The 20,227-nt window shown below is 40.1% G+C and overlaps 1 protein-coding gene across 2 annotated transcripts in view; it reads left to right on the forward strand.

Moving 5' to 3' along the window:
• Positions 1 to 20,227, forward strand: part of PARP14 (poly(ADP-ribose) polymerase family member 14) — a 45,352-nt gene that overhangs the window by 4,267 nt on the left and 20,858 nt on the right. The window contains exons 2-8 of one of the 2 annotated variants that reach the window (XM_070466064.1): positions 2,172 to 2,296; positions 3,052 to 3,103; positions 5,101 to 5,343; positions 7,794 to 8,030; positions 12,266 to 14,493; positions 16,471 to 16,707; positions 17,242 to 17,463. In XM_070466064.1, the coding sequence (XP_070322165.1) occupies positions 2,172 to 2,296; positions 3,052 to 3,103; positions 5,101 to 5,343; positions 7,794 to 8,030; positions 12,266 to 14,493; positions 16,471 to 16,707; positions 17,242 to 17,463 (3,344 nt within the window). The remainder of the gene's footprint in view (positions 1 to 2,171; positions 2,297 to 3,051; positions 3,104 to 5,100; positions 5,344 to 7,793; positions 8,031 to 12,265; positions 14,494 to 16,470; positions 16,708 to 17,241; positions 17,464 to 20,227) is intronic. The other variant, XM_020912783.2, reaches the window with a different exon arrangement.

Consider the following 20,227-nt stretch of genomic DNA (forward strand, 5'->3'; position numbering starts at 1 on the left):
ATTTGTCATCTTTTTTTGGTCATAATTTGACTCCTTATTATTGTCAGCTTCTTTGAGGTAAGGGAACCCAACTTCTCCTTAAATATAATTACATATGGATGGTCTGAGATTGATGCACAAGATAGCCTGTCCACATGGTAAAGGTGATGATGGTTGTTGTTTAGTTGCTAAGTTGTGCTGACTCTTTGTGACCCCAGGGACTGTAGCTTTCTAGGTTCCTCTGTTCATGGGTTTCTCCAGGCAAGAATACTGGAGTGGGTTGCCATTTCCTTCACCAGGGGATCGAACCCATGTCTCCTGCATTGGCAGGTGGATTCGTTACCACTGAGCCACCAGGAAGTCCAAGGGTGGTTAGACGTCACCATTTTATCTCTTTTCCTCCCAGATTCACCTTCTCCTTATTTTGGATCACTTACTGACACTGCTACCATCTGTTCTCTTAAAATAATCATGCCCATACATATTACACACAATCTCAGAATAGGTTGACACATGTAGATGCCTGGAGAGGACTTTTCCAAACTATACGGAATGCAACACAGAGGTCCATGACTCTAGATAGTTTGGCTTACAAAACAGCCTGCTGTCTGGGCTCAGGGGTCTTATCCGGTCCTTAGTCCTCACTTCAGCTTAGGACAGCCCATTATGAGTCCATGCAAAAACACTCACCCTCCTCATAAAGAGTGAAATTAGAGTCTGGCATTCCATCTCATATTGTTTTTGAGGCCTGTTTCTGAGGTGGCATCCAGTGAAGGCATCACCTCCCTCATCCTCTTCATGGATGGTTGAAGTGGGAAAGCTACTCAAGACCTTCTTTAAAAATATATATATTTTTTTCTTGGCTGCCCTGGGTCTTCATTGCTGTACATGGGCTTTTTCTAGTTGCGGTGGCTTCTCTTATTGTGGAACACAGGCTCTAGGTGCTTCGGTTTTAGTAACTGAAGCATGTGGGCTCAGCAGTTGTGGCTCCAGGGCTCTGGAGCTCAGGCTTAATAGCTGTGGTACATGGGCTTAGCTGTCCCAAGGCATGCGAAATCTTCCCAAACCAGGGATCTAACCAGTGTTCTCTGCATTGGCAGACAGATTCTTGACCACTGGACCACCAGGGACATCCCTCAAACCCTTCTTAATGAAAGATTCTGCTTATATCTTTGGCCTCAGCAGGCAACCACATCAGAATACAACTTGGCAGCCCAACATCCATGACAGAGCCACACCTGTGACTGCAAGGCACTCCCAAAGGTTCTCCTTCACCCTGACCTCTTTGCGCCACCTGCCTATGTTGGCCATGCCTTCCCCTCTAAGCTCAGCCGCTCCCTGTTCTCCATGGTCTCAGATACCATGGTCTCTGATTTTCCTTTCTCTCTCTAGCTGCTCTTATGGGTATCACAAAATTCATTCACAGACACTGCTTCACTTGATGAGACTGAGACTCAAGAGGTTAAAATATTTTCTCAGTGACTCAGCTACTTCATGGCAGAGTTGGAATTTTAATTAAGGTCTTTAAACTTATGTCCACTGTTCTTTTTTTTTTTTGCACTACAGCTCAGATGCCAAATGTGCTAATTCTTTTTTGTATTTTGTAAGAATCTTTCCCATCCCTCTTTTGCTATTCCTTTTACTATCCTAGGTAAGGCTCTTATCACAGGTTAAATAATTGATTGAAATACCTTTTTAAGAGGGCTGCTCTCCATTCTGCTCATTGTCAGCTGAGCCACTTTTCTAAAACATGGTTTTCATAATGTCATATCTTAGTATCAGTAGTTCACAGTGAGAGATGCTTTAATTCTTTCCCTTCATTGTAGAACAAATATTGCTACCTTTCTGAGTGCCCACTGAGCAAAGGGTACTGTACTAAGTTCTTTATGATGTTTCTTCAGTCTAATCCATGTAACACATAAGATAGTCTTCATTAATTAATAGACAAGAAAACAGATTTTGTCAGTAAAGCTTATTCAGGAACATGCTCAGGGTTAAAAAAAATAATAAAAAGGAAATTTAAAGATAGAATTCAAATCTGTGTCTGCTTGCTAAACTTTTCCTCTTTCCATCATACATAGCCTCTCTTGAGAAGTTGACCAGGCCACTGACAGATGATGATGAAACCTATGGAAATCATAGAATAATTTTGTTAATAAAGATTGCTTAACAGCTTTTCTAAAAAATTTCAGTTCGGCAGCGAGTTCTGGAGCGAGAGAGCCATGAGTTAGAATGGCCAGGAAAAGGAACATTCAAGTTAACTGTCCAGTTTCCCACAGTCCCAGATGAAGTCCAGGAGGGGAAAATTCCCACAAAGGTAAGTATAGTGGTGATTACAAGGGAAGTCAGGTGTTCTCCCAAGGTATGTGGGGATGGGAACAATGATGAGGAAAACATAGTGGAATGAGAAGTATAACTTGCACTGGGGTGAGAAAAGCAATTTATAGATGTGGAGGGAGTGAGAGTGGTGATGGGGTAATGGGAGAGGAAGCACTTTTTCTTTGTTTTGAAAATTCAAGATTGAGGAGCTAACAATAATGATGGTTTGAGTTGTAAAATCTTGGGTTCGTTCATCCTAAGTACCTAATAACCTGGAACTTGCCATATTTGTTTTATTTTTACATGGTTTAGAGGGGTGAGTGATCTATACTCCATGTATTAAGTATTTCCTCAGTTGTAAAATGGGATAGTAATAGTGTTGACCTCTTTGGTTTATTGTATTGTTGTGAGGATTAAATGACACAGTAAAGCACTTGACCTAATGCTTGTTAATAGTAAACACTCAATAATTGTTAAATAGGGAAAAGAACATGAGCTGCATTATTTCTCTGATTTAGGTCTTACCACCAACATTTGGTGTTCCTTTGGAGTTTTGTGACTCATTTTTACCTGTGATTTGTGTGCTAAGTGGATATGCCATGAAATGTGAGGTATATTCAATAGCATCATTGCCTGAGTTTTTAGTTATCATTTCTGTAGACCCTACATCTTCAGGCTGGCCCTAGGGACATTTTCTTAATGTAAATAAATTATTAGTAATTTATTAATGCTACTTTATTGTTTGGATTTCAGGAATCCAAGATCAAAGAACAGGTTGAAGAATCAGGTAACTTCCATTTATCAGGCAGTTTTGTTTTTACTAAACACTTTGCATTACAGAGGTCACCCTTCTCTTGTTGACTTCATAAGGCAGGGTTTGCTCAGCTGAGAGATGCTTTGGGCTGCATCATCTCTATCCTCTCAGCCATCTGCTCAGTGGCTGCCTCTTGAGTTCTAAGGGTTCAGATCAGAAGGATGGGAACAACTCTCTCTGTGGGGACTGAGAGTACCTTGCAATTGATGGGAGAATAAAGAGGTACCTGTAGGTGGATGAAGTGACCTTTAGAGTCTACCTATGCCCAATCACCTGTTGAGAAGCAGGGACATGACATGACAGTGGGAGTTGTATGCAGCTAAGTCAGTTGGCACTGCTTTCTGAGCACTGGGTGCAGGATATGAGTGCAGCCCTCCAGATCAGCACTTATCACATCTGATGTAGGAAACAGCCAGCAATCCAGCAGCTATTGTGGACTCTGCTACTTGACTTGTGTCTGGGTGTTGGCCTGCGTGCCACCTGACGTTTGTTAAAGAAGACACAAGTTTTCCTGGCTAAGCATGCTGTTCTAAATGGGAGGAAGATGAACTGGGCTAAATGGCCAAGCGGGAAAGAGAAGGTGATCCATATATCCAAACCTTAGGGAAAAGGAATTCCCAAGAAAAGTTTAAATATTGTCCTCTAAAATTGAAATTTTCTTAAGAACATGTTTAGATTTTTGCAACTTTCCTTGAAAATGGCTATGGGATGAGAACTGCCTTAACTTGGCAAAATGCCTGGATAGGAATGTATAGGTTGTTTTTACCTAACATGAATGTACTATTAAACTGTAGAATATTGTATGCATGGTTGAGAAGCTCCTGCTTCTTATGAGACAGGAATTTTTTTGTCTCTTTAGAGGAAGTTCTGCTTTCTGTTCTTCAGATATGGCTCGCCCAACTCCCAGTATTTGTTCACTGTAACTCCCTAAACCTTTATCTGTTTCTTGAAAGATTCCTTGTATGCTGTACCTTCAAGCTGAATTTTGTACCAGAAAGTGGTTTTATATTTGTAGTACATTTATATCTGTACCATTTCTGGAATTAATGAAGTCTGTGTTTCTTATGTTTTCCTAGATTTCAGCCGTTATCAGTAAGCCTTCCGGGCAACATTAGGCTATTAGTAGTTAGGATTCTGAGGAGTCAAAGTTATACACAGATACTTGACTATGCAGGGGGTTGGGCTCCTAAAACCCATGTTATTCAAGGGTCAACTATATATGTAACTCTTTATGGTCACAGTGGAGAGGTACAAGCTGACTGGGGTGTTTGCTATTCCATAAGTTTGAGGTATACACATAATTCTCTGTGCCATTTTATCTTCCATGTGCATTCCTTAGTCATTCGCTGTAAGAATCCTTTTTTCTCTCCAGTGATTGGAAATTATTGTAATATGGTGCTGTGATAGAAATATATGTCAAGTGTTATGAAAAGCAAGGCAGGTTCCTCAGAGAAACAAGGCAGAAAAGAGTGTAATAAAACTGAACATAATCATAATCAGCATCATATCAAATACTACTTTTTATTTTTAACTAAGTTAAGCTGAAAGTCTTCTAAGATCCATTTTTCCCCAATTCTTAATCTTTCTTTATTTTAGTTTTATTGAGATATAATTGACATGTTACTTGTGTAACTTGTGTTACAAGTTACAAAGGAAGAAGGCAGTGTAATTAGCCTGTGATAAGTTTTTTACATTTATTTATTCTTTATTGAAGGATAATTGTTTTACAGTATTTGTTGGTTTCTGTCAAACATCAACATGAATCAGCCATAGGTATCCATATGTCCCCTCTTTCTTGAACCTCCCTTCCACCTCCCTCCCCACCCCACCTCTTTAGGTTGTTACAGAGCCCTGGTTTGAGTTCCCTGAGTCATATAGCAAATTCCCATTGGCTATTTATTTTACATATTAGCCTATGGTAATTTATTTTGCTAAGAACATGATAGATAAATCTAACATCTTGTACCCTTTTGTCTCCCTAAAATCAGATGCATCAAAAGAACTAGAGGAAGACCTCTCTCTCAGTAGAAGATCAGAAAAAGAGGAAGACACCCTGAAAGAATGTGAAGATATTTCCTCTTTGGTTGCATTTGAAAATCTCATGGCAGATGTGACTGATGTGATGTTACTCTTGTTAGTGGAGAATATAAGTGGCCTGACGAATGATGACTTTAAATTGGAATTTATACGAGACTTTAATATGGCTGTAGTTACCTTTCAGACGAATACCGGTAAGATCAAGTGATGCTCCATTTGTCAGCCTTCTTTGCATTACACTTTGGGGTTTGGAACACCTAGCTTATGGAACATCTCTGAAAGCTTCATTCTTTCTAATAGCATGTCAGGCTCCTCTGTCCATGGAATTCTTCAGGCAGGAGTGGGTTGCCATTTCATTCTCTAGGGGATTTTCCTGACCCAGGGATCAAACTTGGGTCTCTTGAATTGCAGGCAGATTCTTTATCATCTGAACCACCAGGGAAGCCTCTCTAGTAGCTAGTAAGTTAATATTGATTTCTTATTTTGAAAGAGAAGCAAATTAATCTTGAAACCAAATTCTGCTATGTTTAATAAACTTTATTGTATGAGTTGTGTGTATGTGTGCATGTGTGTGTGTGTGTGAGAAAGAGAAGCAGACAGAGAGAGGAGTGAGACAGAAGTAACACACCAAATAGAAATCTAAAGTCTCAGGTTATTAAAGAGATTCCAAGCAGAGGACTCATTGTTGCCTGTGTGTTATCTCACTGAGAGGAGTAAATATTGATCTGTGTTACTTAACTGGACTTATTGGAGAGTAATAGTAATAGCAGTAAACATTCATATAGTGCTACTGTAAGTCAGGTACTATGCTAACTCTGTTCCATGTATCAATTTATTTGTTCCTTTCAACAACCTTCTGAGGTCATTATTGTCCCTCATTTTACAGTGGGGGAGACAGAGATGCTAGTACCTGGAAGAGCTAGACTTGAACTGAGGCAGCCCACCTCTTTAGAGCCTGTTCTCTTATTCCCTTTACCATATATTTCCTTAGTACTTGCATGGTTATCATATATGCAGGGATGAGTAAATGCAGGTGCTGCAGAAAGTGCATGCTCTTTAAGGTCTGTGTGGGGAGTCTGTGGAAAGTTTCTGAAATTGGAAGAGTTATCTGCAGAAGACAAGGAAATTTTCCAATTCCAAGCCCTCACTATTCCATGGTCATGGCAGTGGAATGGTTGATCTTAACCAGCACAGGTTCAAATTTATGATTATTTCTTATAAAGGTAAAACTAAGTCGACTTGCTTTTGTTCACTGAACAAAAATCTTGCATACCTACTAGGTGTGAGGTACTAGTCTAGGAGCTGTGGGTACAAAGGTGAATAATTCTTGGTTCTGGCTCTTGAGGAACTCATATGGGGCAGGAAGAAACCCATTCATAAGTCAGTAATGAAGATGCAGGAGGAAAAGCTGCTTTTCTCAGCTGTGAACAGCAGGTTGTGGGGAATGGGAGGAAAGGGGACCCAACGTGGTGACTTGGTTTTCTTTGATGTCTGTACTCCGGAAGTAACAGGCTACCAGATCTCAGATATGCTGGGCTGTTTATACACCCTACTAGTCCCTGTACCCGAAACGTTTCCTCCCCTTGCGTGCTCAGTTGCTCAGTCATGTCCCACTCTTTGCAAACCCAGGGACTGTAGCCCGTCAGGCTCCTCTGTCCATGGGATTATCCTGGCAAGAATACTGGAGTGGGTCCAGGAGATCTTCCCAACCCAGGGATTGAACCCCAGTCTCCTGCACTGGCAAGCAGATTCTTTACCACTGAGCCACTTGAAAAGCCCCTTCCTCCCCTTATCTCCCTGATAAACTCTTCTTCATCCTTCAAAACTCAGATCAGTGACTACTTACTCTGGGAATCCTTGTCTGATTCCCAGTCTTAGTTTTCCCATCTCATTTGATCCCCAAATAGGCCATTTGTTTGCTTTCAAGACTTCTTCCCTCTTGGATGGTGAACTTTCAAGGACCTGTTACATTCATCCCTGTATCCCCAGATCCTAGCATGATGTCTTATACATCATGGACTCAACTATCAATATCTAATAATTTGAAAGAGGTAATTGGACTGAGTCCAGAAGGAGGAACAGGAGCAGGATGAAAACTTTGGAGAAGGGCATTTTAGGCGCAGGGAATTATATATGCAAAGGCAAGAGAGAATGGAGTTTTTGAAAGAATGACTGGGTTGTGTGACAATATGGAAAATAAAATAAATGGAGGTAATAAACAGGGGTGATGTTTAGAAATTAGTTTGGGGTCAGATAGCCAAGGGCATTGTAAGCCTCGCTAAGGAGCTTAAACTCATGCCTGCAAGTGATGGGGAGCCATTTCAGGACTTGAGGAAAGAGTGAAATAAGATTTGTGTTGTAGAGATGCATTCAGGTAGTGATGTCAAGGAGGGGTGGAGAGAGCTATGACTAAAGGCAGGGACATGACTCAGTGTCAGCAATCCCGGTAAGACATTCCTGTTTGCACTGTTTTTCAGAAGCTTCCAGAGAATCTATAGGCATATAGATTCTCCTGTGGGAATTAAAATCTTGCATTTAAAAATTGAGTGCTTAGCCTGCTTCCTTTTTCTCAATTAATCTTCAGACAGTTTCTTCTATACAATATAAAGATATAATTTTTTGATTGATTAATTATGGTTTGTAGATGCCTTGAAATTTGTTGGTGAATGTCCCAAGCACCATTCAGTGAAAAAACTTCAGCTTTCTGCAAGACTTCTGGAAGTGACAAGAACAATTCGAGTTGAAAACCTGCCACCTGGTGTTCATGACAGTGATTTAAAATGTTTATTTGAAAATCCTCATAATGGAGGGGGAAGAGTTGCCAGCATTGAATATTTCCCTGAGGAGAGTTCAGCACTGATTGAATTTTTTGACAGAAAAGGTAATATCTATTAATCTTAATTTTGTAAACCGTACCTGGCATAACTGAAAATATTGTAGTAGATCTTAACAGTTAAAAGTTTTATTAAAAAAAAAAAAGTTTTATTTTTTCTTGGAAATCCAAGTAGTAATCCTGTATATCCGGTATGTGATACTTGGTGAAACTAGTGATTTGAAATTTGGAGAAAAAATGTCAAGTTTTTGAAAGATATAAGGAAATTCTCTCATGAGTCTTTACTTACGATAGACTGAAAAATATATAAAAATTATAAAAATATATAATTCTTAGAGTCTTTGAGATATTGTTTTTAAAGAGGTGATCTGTGTTTTAGCTCTACGTTTGATAGAAATTCTCATTAATTTCAGCAAGTAAAGATATACTCAGAAACACACACAGTTTCTATAAAGTATCTTTACTTCCCTTTTCACCTGCCAGTGTCATCATTCAGAAGTTAACAGTGGTGGTTTCACATGCTCAGTGGATGCCTGTAGGATCATTCTTTGTGGCAACTCTGAAAACGTCATTCCGCTGAACCTTCGGGAAGCACTTCTGAGGGTTTCTTAGACATAGATTGCCAGTTCTCTAAGGCATGTGCAAAGTCAGCTAGGAGATTTTGCTGATGTTCAGAGGTCAGGCTGAGGAGGAGGAATTAGGGAGCCAGTCTTTTTAGGGGAAGAAAGGATGTTATGCTTGGGATTAACGGAGGGAGCATGAAACAGAATCATGTGGAATGCCACTTACTTAAACTGTTTCATGGGGGGTACTTGGAGGAAACTCCTTTTAGTGTTTGTGTGTTGGGAAATTGCAGTGAAGGTATGGTTTCACTGGGGCAAAGGGACAAAAGAAGAGCTTCTGTTGCATGTGCGTTAAATCTCTGTCTGGCCTTGGGCCCAAGGAGAAAGCTACATAAAGCTATTACTCTACAAGTTAACCTCATGTAAGCTGGGAGTTGACAGCTATGAAGCTTTCAAGCATCTTGAGGGCATCTTGGGTGTGTCCTCAGAATGTCTATGCTACATATGTATGTATAATACTGGAAACTATTTTATTCCGGTTTATTTTATGCTAGACCACATCTGAAGGGCACTCTCAAAGGTTACTCTTTGCCCTGACCTCTTTGCAACATCTGACTATATTGACCACACCTCCTGTTCAAAACTCACTCATTTCCCATTTTCTGTGCCTGAGATACACTGATTTTCCCTTTTTCTGGCTGTGCCTTCTTATGATTATGACTTATGTTTTCATAGCTCTACAGGGTGCTACCAAGTGCATGCATAGACACTGCTAATGGGCACTGCTATTAGATTACTGTGATCTGATGATACTGAGGCACAGGAAGGTCAAATAACTTGACCAAGGTTACACAGCTAGTAAGTAACAGAGCCAGGATTTGAACCTGAATCTGGCACCATAGATGGGGAAACAATGGAAACAGTAACAGACTTTATTTTTTTGGGTTCCAAATCACTACAGATGGTGATTGCAGCCATGAAATTAAAAGACATTTGTTCCTTGGAAGAAAAGCTATGACAAACCTAGACATCATAATAAAAAGCAGAGACATCACTTTGCCCACAAAGGTCCATCTAGTCAAAGTTATGGTTTTTTTAGTAGTCACATATGGATGTGAGAGTTGGGCCATAAAGAAGGCTGAGCACTGAAGAATTGATGCTTTTAAACTGTGGTGTTGGAGAAGACTCTTGAGAGTCTCTTGGACTGCAAGGAGATCAAACTAGTTAATCCTAATCAGTCCTAATTATTCATTGGAAGGACTGTTGCTGAAGCTTCAATACTTTAGCCACCTGATGGGAAGAACTGACTCATTGGCAAAGACCCTGATGCTGGGAAGGATTGAAGGCAGCAGGAGACGGGGATGACAGAGGATGAGATGGTTGGATGGCATCACCAACTTGATGGACATGAGTTTAAGCAAGCTCTGGGAGTTGGTGATGGACAGGGAAGCCTGGCCTGCTGCAGTCCATGGAGTTACAAAGAATCGGACACGACTGAGCGGCTAAACTGAACTGGCACCATAATCTGTGCTAACTTCTCTACTTTCCCTCAATCTCCTCTGCGTCTGGAACATTAATTTTTCTTGGAGGATATAAAATATCCTCCTTTGTAAAACCATTTACAAAGTTAATAATGAGGCAAACTGTAGACAAAACTGGATTAAAAATTATGTTATTATTTATCTGAAATTATTTTGTTCAGCTTCACAGAATTCAGTTCACAAAATCTTAAGGAAGACACTCTTTTAAAAAAATTTTTAAAAAAATTTTTTTAATTGAAGGATAATTGCTTTACAGTATTGTGTAGTCTACCAAACATCAACATGAATCAGCCATAGGTTTACTTATGTACCCTCCCATCTCCCTCCCCATCCACACCTCTAGGTTGTCACTGAGCCCTGGTTTGAGTTCCCTGAGTCATAGAGCAAATTCCAATTGGCTCTCTGTTTTACATGTGGTAATGTATGTTTCCATGTTACTCCCTCCATATATCCCACCCTGTCAGGAAGAACACTTTTACTGAATGCTTGTCATACATGAGATCTTTTGTGTGTTTTCTGTCACAGTATCTCACTGAATCCTCATAAGGATCTGTGCAGTTATATAGTTACTTTTTTTTTTAACAGAGGAGGAAAACAGAATGGCGATCTTAAGGCACATAAAGGTGACATCTTTGATGGTTCTTGGGTCAGACAGACCTGAATTCAAATGCCTGGCTTTGGTGCTTACTAGCTTTGTGATCTTGGGGAAGTTACTTTAATCCACCAAAGTCTCTGTTCTCCATCTATAATATAGGGCTCACATTACTACTTACCTCAGAGGAGTGTTGTGAGGATCAGATAATTGTATCTGCACAGTGCTTGGCATGGGGTTACTCACTGGTACTCAGAGCCTGTTCCAGGCCATGGTGGGAAGTTGAGGCCATGTGTCTGAGCCTGCAGAGGTCATGTTCTTTTCATTAGGTCTGGCTTCAGGCTTAGGAGCCAATTGTGCACAAGGTGAAGTTATTTTTGACATCTTTTCACAAGATACTGCTTTAATCCAAGTTGCTACTGGAGTTCATTCTAATTCCCTTCCTGCTTAGACCCCTTGTACCTGTCTAACAACTAAACACAGAGTGAGGAGGGGCATGGGGGAGAAGAGTACCTCTACACATACACACACACACACCAGTAAATGTCCCAGTAGATGTGACAGGAAGGGCATTAGAGCAGGGACAAGGGAGATGCAAGACTTATTGAATCAGAGTCTCTGGGGCTGGGTTGTCTGGGGACCATGAGGATGACCTTAGTTTGGAACCCCTGGAAGAGGGGCAAGAGCATGGGTTTTGGAGCTAAGACAGACACTGGCTTGAATCTTAGCTCAAATACTTACAGTCTGTGTGTGTGCTCAGTCATATACGACTCTGTGATCCCATGGACTGTAGCCCACCAGACTCCTCTATCCATGGGATTTTCCAGGCAAGAATACTGGAGCAGGTTGTCATTTCCTACTCCAGGGAATCTTCCTGAACCAGGGATCAAATCTGCATCTCTTTAGTCTCCTACATTGGCAGGCGGATTCTTCACCACTGCACCACCTGGAAGCCCTATTTTCAGTCTATGTCATCCTATTTGAGTTATCTAACATCTCCTAGCTTCAGTTTTATCATATGTAAATAAGGATGATAACAATAGTGTCTCTACCTCAAAAGGTTGTTGTGAGGGTTAGAAACCACTTACAATATTGTCTGACACACAGTAAACTATGATAATTATTATGCACCACCTCTTAGAAGTATTAATGGAATCTAAATCATATATAAAATCTAAATCTCTGCAACTGTACAGGAAGAAATAAATAACATGATTCCTGGATGAGCTTTGCTTTAAGAACAAAAACATTCTTCACACTGGAGCAAACACCCTCCTCATGCTTGTGACCAAACTCTTCTCTCTTTCTTAACCTGGTGGTGATAATATATATTAATGTTATCATAGAATTTACCTAACAGAATTTCAGCATAGAGTGTTCTTGACACAAGGAATAGCTGTGTAGTATTAATACATATTAATTTATATTTGAGCACTCTGGGAGTAGTGCTGCTTTTTAAAAGCATGTTGTAACATCAAAGTTCTTACAAACATTAGGGTTTTTTCCCTCCAGAATAGGAAAATTTGTTTGCTTGTTTTTGCTTCTGAAACATATTATACTGAGTTTATTTTATTTCTCTCCTTTAAGTGATGGACACCATCATGACCAAGAAACTTGACCTCAATAATATGCCACTCTCTGTGTTCCCATACTATCCTTCTTTGGGCACAGCCTTGTACGGGGAGGAGAAGCCTCTGATCAAGCTTCCGGCATCATTCAGAGAATCACTGGATCTTTCCTTATGGAAATTCTTGCAGACAAAGAATCATCTGACTGAGGAGATACATGATGAAATGAGACGTTGTCACTGTGAGTTGACGTGGTGCCAGCTCAACAGTGAAGTGACCATCAGACCTGCAGCCACCTTAGTCAATCAAGGAAGACTAAGAGTCAAGACTTGGCGGAAAGATGCTTCCACACTTTTCTCTGACATCAGGTCTAAATATACAGTGACCCCATTTAAAGTGGATCCAACAGTGTGGGACACCATTAAAGACAGTTTAGAAGATGATAGGATTTTGATTGAGTTTGATGCACTCACAAGCATTGTAACCCTAGTGGGGAAGTCAGAGGATGTACAAAACATTGAGCCACAGATCAAGGACTTAATAGAAAATACCATTCAAAAAATTAAAAGAGAAGAGCAAAGTATGAAACAAAAACTGGCCATTACTTCAAGCAAGTATTCACTTCTTTTGCACAGCGGCATACAAGAGCGGCTCTACACGGAGTGCCCAGAGGTGGAAATTTATTATGATGAAGCCTCTCAACACATGTGCTTTAAAGGACTCCCTGCAGAAGTGTATAAAGTAAAATGTGAAATCCAGGAAAAGGTATACACCATGGCTCAGAGAAGCATTCATGTTCACCCTGAGGTTTTCCAGTTTCTGCAACAGGTTGACTGTGCAGAATTCTCTAAGTCTCTCTTTGTAGCACAGAACATTCTTGCAGTTTACGAGCTAGAGGGCCCAACTGTCCTCTTAACTGGCTCTTCTTCTGAAGTCCTGTTGGAAGCTGAAAAGCAAATGGTCAGTGCCTTAATTTATAAGTGCATTGATGTTGAGGACAGGGAAGTCCTTAACAGCAAGAATTGGAAAGGGCTCACTGGAAATTTGTGTAAGAAACACAATTCCTCTTCAAAGACTGTAGTAATCCAGGAGGTGACTTCAGAAACTGCAGCCCAGGTCATCATCGCAGGCTGTGTAAGAGAAGTAAATAAAATCTATGACTCACTTTTTGACTTCGTGGAAAATCACACAAAAGTAGAGAGATGGACTGGAGTAAAGACTTCCTTAATTGTTCATTATTTAAAAGCAGAAAAGCAAATCTGGTCAGAGATAAGGAGGATGAATGTTCAGGTAAATTTTAATCCTGAGAACAAGCAAAAAGGCATTTTACTAATTGGCCCAAAGGCCAAAGTCCTGGAGGGGATGCAAATTGTCAGACAAGTCTTGGATTCGGTGTGTGTTAAAAGCATCTGTAATGATAAACCGGGAGCTGGTCAGTTCTTTCAGGATAAAGCACGGTATTATAAAACTGAGGTCAGAAGATTATTTGGTTGTTTTATTGAACTGAAGAAAGATGAAGAAAAGGAGGGAGGTGGCACTGGTGGGCAGAGGTGCTTATTTCAGACAGATTTAGCTCCTGGAGTCTCGCTAATTGTGCAGCAAGGCGACTTGACACAATTTCCTGTCCAGGTGGTGGTGAACGCGGCCAATGAGGAACTCAAGCTCAGGGGGGCCTTGGCTGCTGCTCTTCTAAGAGCAGCTGGCCCTGAGCTTCAAGAAGACTGTGACCAGATATTGAAGAGAATGGGCAAGATCTTACCTCCCTGGGCCGTCATCTCGAAAGCAGGAAAGCTCCCATACCAGCATGTGATCCATGCAGTCGGGCCTCAGTGGAAGAGTGATGAGGCCCTGAAATGTGTGTGGCAGCTAAAGACTGCTGTGAAAGAAAGTCTCAATTTGGCTGTTAAACACAAGTACCAATCCATAGCCATCCCTGCTATTAGTTCCAGAACCTCAAGCTTTCCTCTATCCCAGTGTGTGGAGACCATTGTTTTGGCGATCAAGGAATGGTTCCAGTTTAAGAAGGATGGATGCACCTTGAAAAAGATTTACCTTGTGGATATAGCTGAGAAGACTGTTGAGGCATTTGCTGAAAGTGCCAAAAGTGTATTTAAAGACACCCTGCCTGATGGTTTACCAGCAGCAGTCCAGCCCGACTTGAGAAAAGATCATGGAAATGGATCAAGTCTGTTGACCCCAGAAGGCCTGAGGATCCTATTGGTGAAAGAAGATGTGCAGAATGCTACAGTGAGTGCCCCTGTTTTCAGAATAACCCCCAGGGTGCTGGGAACTCCAGTTAGCCTACTGCCAAAGGGAGATTAGGATCAAGGGGAGAATCCCATGTCCTCCATCCTTGCCTTGAAATAGGTTTCCTTAGAAAATTGGGCTACTTCACCAAAGTGCTCACTACTTGAGACTGGTCAGTTATTTGTGGGAACTGATAATGTACTCAGATCACTAGTTTCCAGCAAATGCGAAAATCCACAGTAAACATTTACATGACTGTCTATACTTTTTCAGTGCTTTTACACCTGTCATACTTTGGCAAATCTAAGATTAATTTCCTGTCAAATTCTCTGATAACAGATACAGAAAAATTAGAGTGTAAGATGGGGACAGAAGATAGTAATCTGGAGTATACTGAGTCTGAGGGGGCACTCAACTCCCAACACCAGTAAGAAAATGTGGGGAGGAAGGTAGAAAGTGGATCTGGGGAAGGTCTGGGTATTATGTGGGGCTAGTTCTTGTAGATCTGTCAGGGAGTGATGTGTTTTTAAAAACTGTATTTAGCAACTTTTTCAACATAGGCTGTAACATCCAAACAGTGCTGGAAGGTCCCCTGCTATGCTTCCCCAAATGGGGGGTTGTCTGCCCCAAGCAGTCTTGGGGCAGAGATTCTTAGGGAAGGCCATTTGCATATCTTATTTGGAGAAGAATTTATTCACAACCTTTGTCCACTTTAAAATTATCTTTTTATTACTGAATTTTAAGAGTGCTTTGTATATTCTGGATTCAGGTCCTTTAACAGATATACAATTTGCAAATATCTTCTCCCATCTTGTGGGTCATCCTCTTTTTTTGTTCAAGTTGTTATTTTGTTTGAAATATTTTTCATTTTCGCTTAAAATATGGAAAGAGGTTGTAAAAATTTTGATTTTTACTTACAGTTAGCTTAAATTATAATTACAAGAATAATAACTAACACTGCCTATTTACTATGTGCCAGGCACTCTCCCAAGTGCTTGGCATTCATTTTCTCATTCAATGCTATCAGATTCCAGGATTATTATTCTCATTTCACAGATGAAGGAATGAGATTTAGAGGGGTTAAGTATTTTGCCCAAGTCTCACAGCAAGCAAATGATAGAGCTGGGTTTGGAATGTGCATTGCTGTATTTCAAAATACAGAAGTAATTTTGTTTCTCATCGAAAAAACCAAGCAAATAAACAGAAATCTCTTTCAGCCAGGGGTCAGTAATTGGAATGAGTTCCGATGCTCGTTCACCTTGGACACTGAGTTGTGAGACATTCCTTCCACACCTTCCACTCCCATAGGTGTGTGGCTTCTGCTGCCACAGACCTGCTTTGCATCACTTCTGGGTGACCCTCGTGGGGTAACTTTGACAACCACTTGGTCCCATTCCCTCTCCCGTCTTCTCTTGGTGTCTTAGTCAAGCCGGATTAATCTGCTCATATTAACTGTCCTGCTGGAAAAGATCCCATGGCTCTTCACTGATGCCTGGAAGCCCAGTTGACTTGGGACTCAAGGCCCTGCAGTCTACCCACTGTATAGTATTCCTAGCCTGGCTGGTACCGTTTTCCTGTGAATGCTCTCTAGCGGGTCAAACTAATCTGTTTGCTGCTCACAACCTACCCTGCTTCTGTCCATGCTGTTGCCCCTCCTGAATGAATTCCCCATCTCTCTCTGCCTGCAGCAACTATTCCCATTTCTCAGACACCATGTCACTCATGCTATCTTCACTAACCTTCCTCTGGACTCCTTTGGTGAGTCCCTACCATTTATGTGTTGCTCTTTGACAGCTACATTTTGTCCTAGAGTGTTATTTAAATAAGTATCTCTCTTTTGAGGTGGTATTTTAATCTCTGAAAATTTAATCATCTTAGTTGTCTCCCACTGTGCCAAGCCCAGGGGCTTAAATATGGTAATCCTGGATGAATGCTTTTTCTTAGAATTTGAAACAAATTGTTGGTTTTGTTTTTAAGACCCATGTTGTTGTCAACTCCATTTCCTCGGATCTTGAGCTCGATAGGGGGCCCCTTTCCAAGGCCCTCTTGGAAAAAGCAGGACAAAAGCTCCAGGAGGAATTGAAGACAGCTGGACAAGGGGTGGTTGTTGATGTGGGCACTGTTCTCCAAACCAGCGGCTGCAATCTGCGTTGCCACCATGTGCTTCACGTGGTGGCTCCGAACTGGAATAATAACAAACCGTCTTCACAGAAGGTGGGACCTGGTTTTAAACTCTCCAGAAAATTAGGTAGCTCTTTGAACCCTCAGTGTAAAGTAGATTGAACTCTGCCTGTTTCTGTTCTGAACTAACATCACATTCTCAGAGCCATTTCTTTGAGCTATAGCTGACTTCTCCCAAGGACCATTTAATAATATAAATTTATTGTAGTTCTCAACCATTGCTGGGACTCAGGGAAGAGCTGGCTGAAGATAGCACCCTATATGAGGAAGGCAAGGTGAGGGCATGAAGAATGGAAGAGAATGAAGGCTCAGAACAGTAACTGCTTTGCTTCTTTCCATCATTGCTGAATACGTTTGAATCTTTTTGGAGGGTCTCACACATTCTTCCTTCCTTTTCCTCGTTTACTCCTCTATTTCTCTTTCCCCCTTCTCACTGCCCTTAACCTGCCTTTTGTTGAAAGCAAAAAGGAGGAGGCAGAGATCCCATAGTTGCTAAATTCTTGTTCTTTTTATTTGAACTCTAACTTCTAGGCAAAAATGTATAAGAATGTGCTTTGTCCTTTTCAGATCATGGAAAACATAATCAGAGAATGTTTGGAGATCACTGAGAGTTTGTCCTTAAACTCAATTGCATTTCCAGCAATAGGAACAGGAAATCTGGGGTTTCCTAAAGATGTTTTTGCTGAATTAATCACCTCAGAAGTATTCACATTCAGTAGAAAGAATCAACCCAGAACTTTACAAGAGGTTTGCTTTCTGTTGCACCCAAGTGATCGTGAAAATATTCAGGTATGGTCTTGCTCATTGCAGGTTATTCTATCAACTGAGCCCTAACATTTTCAAGTGTCTTCTTGGTTTGATAGGTTGTTTCTTTCATGTATTTTCATACAAGAAAGTAAAAGAGTAGTGTGGACTAGTAGTATGGCAAATTTCAAGCAAATGTGTGCATATAGAAAAAATTTGACTTCTTACTAAGAAAAATTTGAAACATAATACAAGAATAGACAAAATACTTGGCTTCACTTGTAGCTCAGTTGGTAAAGAATCTGCCTGCAATGCAGGAGACATGGGTTTGACTCCTGGGTCAGGAAGATCCCCTGGAGAAGGAAGTGGCAGCCCACTCCAGTATTCTTGCCTGGAGAATCCTATGGACAGAGGAGCCCGGCAGGCTACAGTCTGTGAGGTTGCAAGAGTTGGACATGACTTAGTGATTAAATTACTACTACTAGACAAAGTAGTATAATGAAATCTCTTTATCCATATTCATCTTCATAATTAAAAACTTATGGCATTATGTTTCATCTCTATCTCCATTTATTTCCTTCCATATTATTTTTGAAGCAGATCCCATATATACATTTACCCATAATCAATTCAGTATTTGTTTTAAACATTAGAATTCTTTTTAAAAAGTAACCTAACTACAATACTATTTCACACCCAGAAGAAATTGGCAATCATCCCTTTATTTCATCAATTATCAAGTCAATGTTCATATTTCAAACTATTTCATAAATATTTTATTTTGTTTTTATAGCTTGTTTATTTGAATCAGAATTCAAATAAGGCCCCAGTATTTCAATGGAGTTGACATATCCCTTAAACCTCTTTAATCTATAGAATTTCCTTCCATATTAACATAGAAATTTAATACATAATATAAAAGTACTCTGTGGTCCTACAAATAGAAGAATGTCAAAATAATATACAACTGAAGCACTCAGCACATCCCCATAGGAGTAAGATGGTTGGGACCAGAAATAGGAGAACCATCTTTGGTCATAGAGAGTTTATCAACCAGCTCACATTTGCTGAACGTCAGCTGTGAGTAAGCTACTGGACTCAGCATTACAGGAGAACAAGAAGCATTTAATAAGAGGCCATTATTCTTGCCCTCCAACTCCTTAGAGTCCAGGAGAGTAGATATTAAATGTTTGAAAAGTTTCATAATAGTGTGAGAAATAACAGATTAAGGCTAGCAGTCTAAGAGATGTCCATATATCACTGGATCAACTGAATTTTTAGGTCATACTTAATCTTTTTTCTCTTGCTAGCTGCTACCTTTATATACTCTGGAATCAGGCAAATCTACATTCTAATCAGACAGCTAAACCCCCTGAGCAGTATATGTGGTCCATTTAGTTGGCCCACGTAACTACAATCATTTCTAGTCAATAAATACTTTTTGAATAGTCTCCCTATGACTTGCATTGTACAAAGTGATATGGATTACAGAATAAGTATGTCGCATGTACTCTCCCTCCTACAAATCATAATTACTTGGGGAGCTAAGATTTGTACACATAAAATGAACTAGAAAGATGAAATGCTGAGAGTTTTTGAATGAATGGCCGGGTTCATTGAAGGAAGTGAGTCCTATGACATGGATCTGAACCCTTGAAACTCACTGTTTCTGTGCAACCTCAGCCTTCATTATCTTTCCTAAAGATTCAAATTCTGCAAGTATTTGATAAAGGGGTTAGCCTAGACAGACACCATTATTGCCATTGGAAATAGTATTGCTTTTTCATACATGACTGTGACACTTTTTCTCTTAAGACTTGTAAGGAGAGTTAGCTTTGGTTTTATTTTCCCCCAAATAAGCAAAACTTATTGAAATATTTATAGGTGGAGACCATAACAGAGGTTGAAGCAGTAGCCTGTGGTCTGAATGGAGCCTCTAGATATGCTTTATTTGGGCAGTTTTTTTTGTTTTTGTTTTTGTTTTTTTTTAAAGAATTGAATCTGTTGCTGGCATTTGAGAATCAAATATGTCATATTAAGCTCCAGATGTCCACTGTGACCTAAAAATTCAAAATTTCTAGCACATTGGACGTGGATATCAGCCTAAACAATTTGCTGTGGCTGAATGGCAGCTACTCTCTAGTTCTCCAAAGTCAAACCAGTCCACCTTTACACCTGTCCACCTTTACTCCTGTAGCGTACCTGCCTGGTACTTGTAGTAGTCTTTAAGTCCGAGGCCTTGGCTCTATAGTCACTTCTGTCTGGTCCTCTTCCCATTATTGTATAAGCCTTTTAGTCAAGATGTTACTTGTTCATTTCCAACAGAATTTCTGTTGCTTGTAATAAGGGGGAAGAAAGCGATGATATTGGTGTGTCACTACCAGGCAAAGAAATGGAATTCCAGCCTCTAACTCCCAAGACATTACTCCCCTGGCTATTTCTCTCCTGGTACAAATAAGTTAAAAACTGAAGTGTCTGGGTCCTTGTGGTTGTCTTTCTCTTAACACTGTATTTTTAACAACAGCAAATATTTGGTTTTACTGATTATGAAAGTAATACATCTTCATTGTAGAAACTGAACAAAAAATGCATAAATTCTTTTAGTTGTATTTCATTCCAGTCTTCTTGTATATATATGGACTTTTAAATGTGGGACTATGTATTTTAATATCATCCTTTTTTCATTTAATAGTATAAAATAAGCATTTCCCTGTTCTATTAACTATTCTTTAAAAATACGATTTATAATGGCTGCCAAATACTCCAGCATGAAAGTAAAAGCGTTAGTCGTGTAGTTGTGTCTGACTCT

Source organism: Odocoileus virginianus, chromosome 4 (assembly GCF_023699985.2).
Source record: "Odocoileus virginianus isolate 20LAN1187 ecotype Illinois chromosome 4, Ovbor_1.2, whole genome shotgun sequence".
Taxonomy (NCBI): domain Eukaryota; kingdom Metazoa; phylum Chordata; class Mammalia; order Artiodactyla; family Cervidae; genus Odocoileus; species Odocoileus virginianus.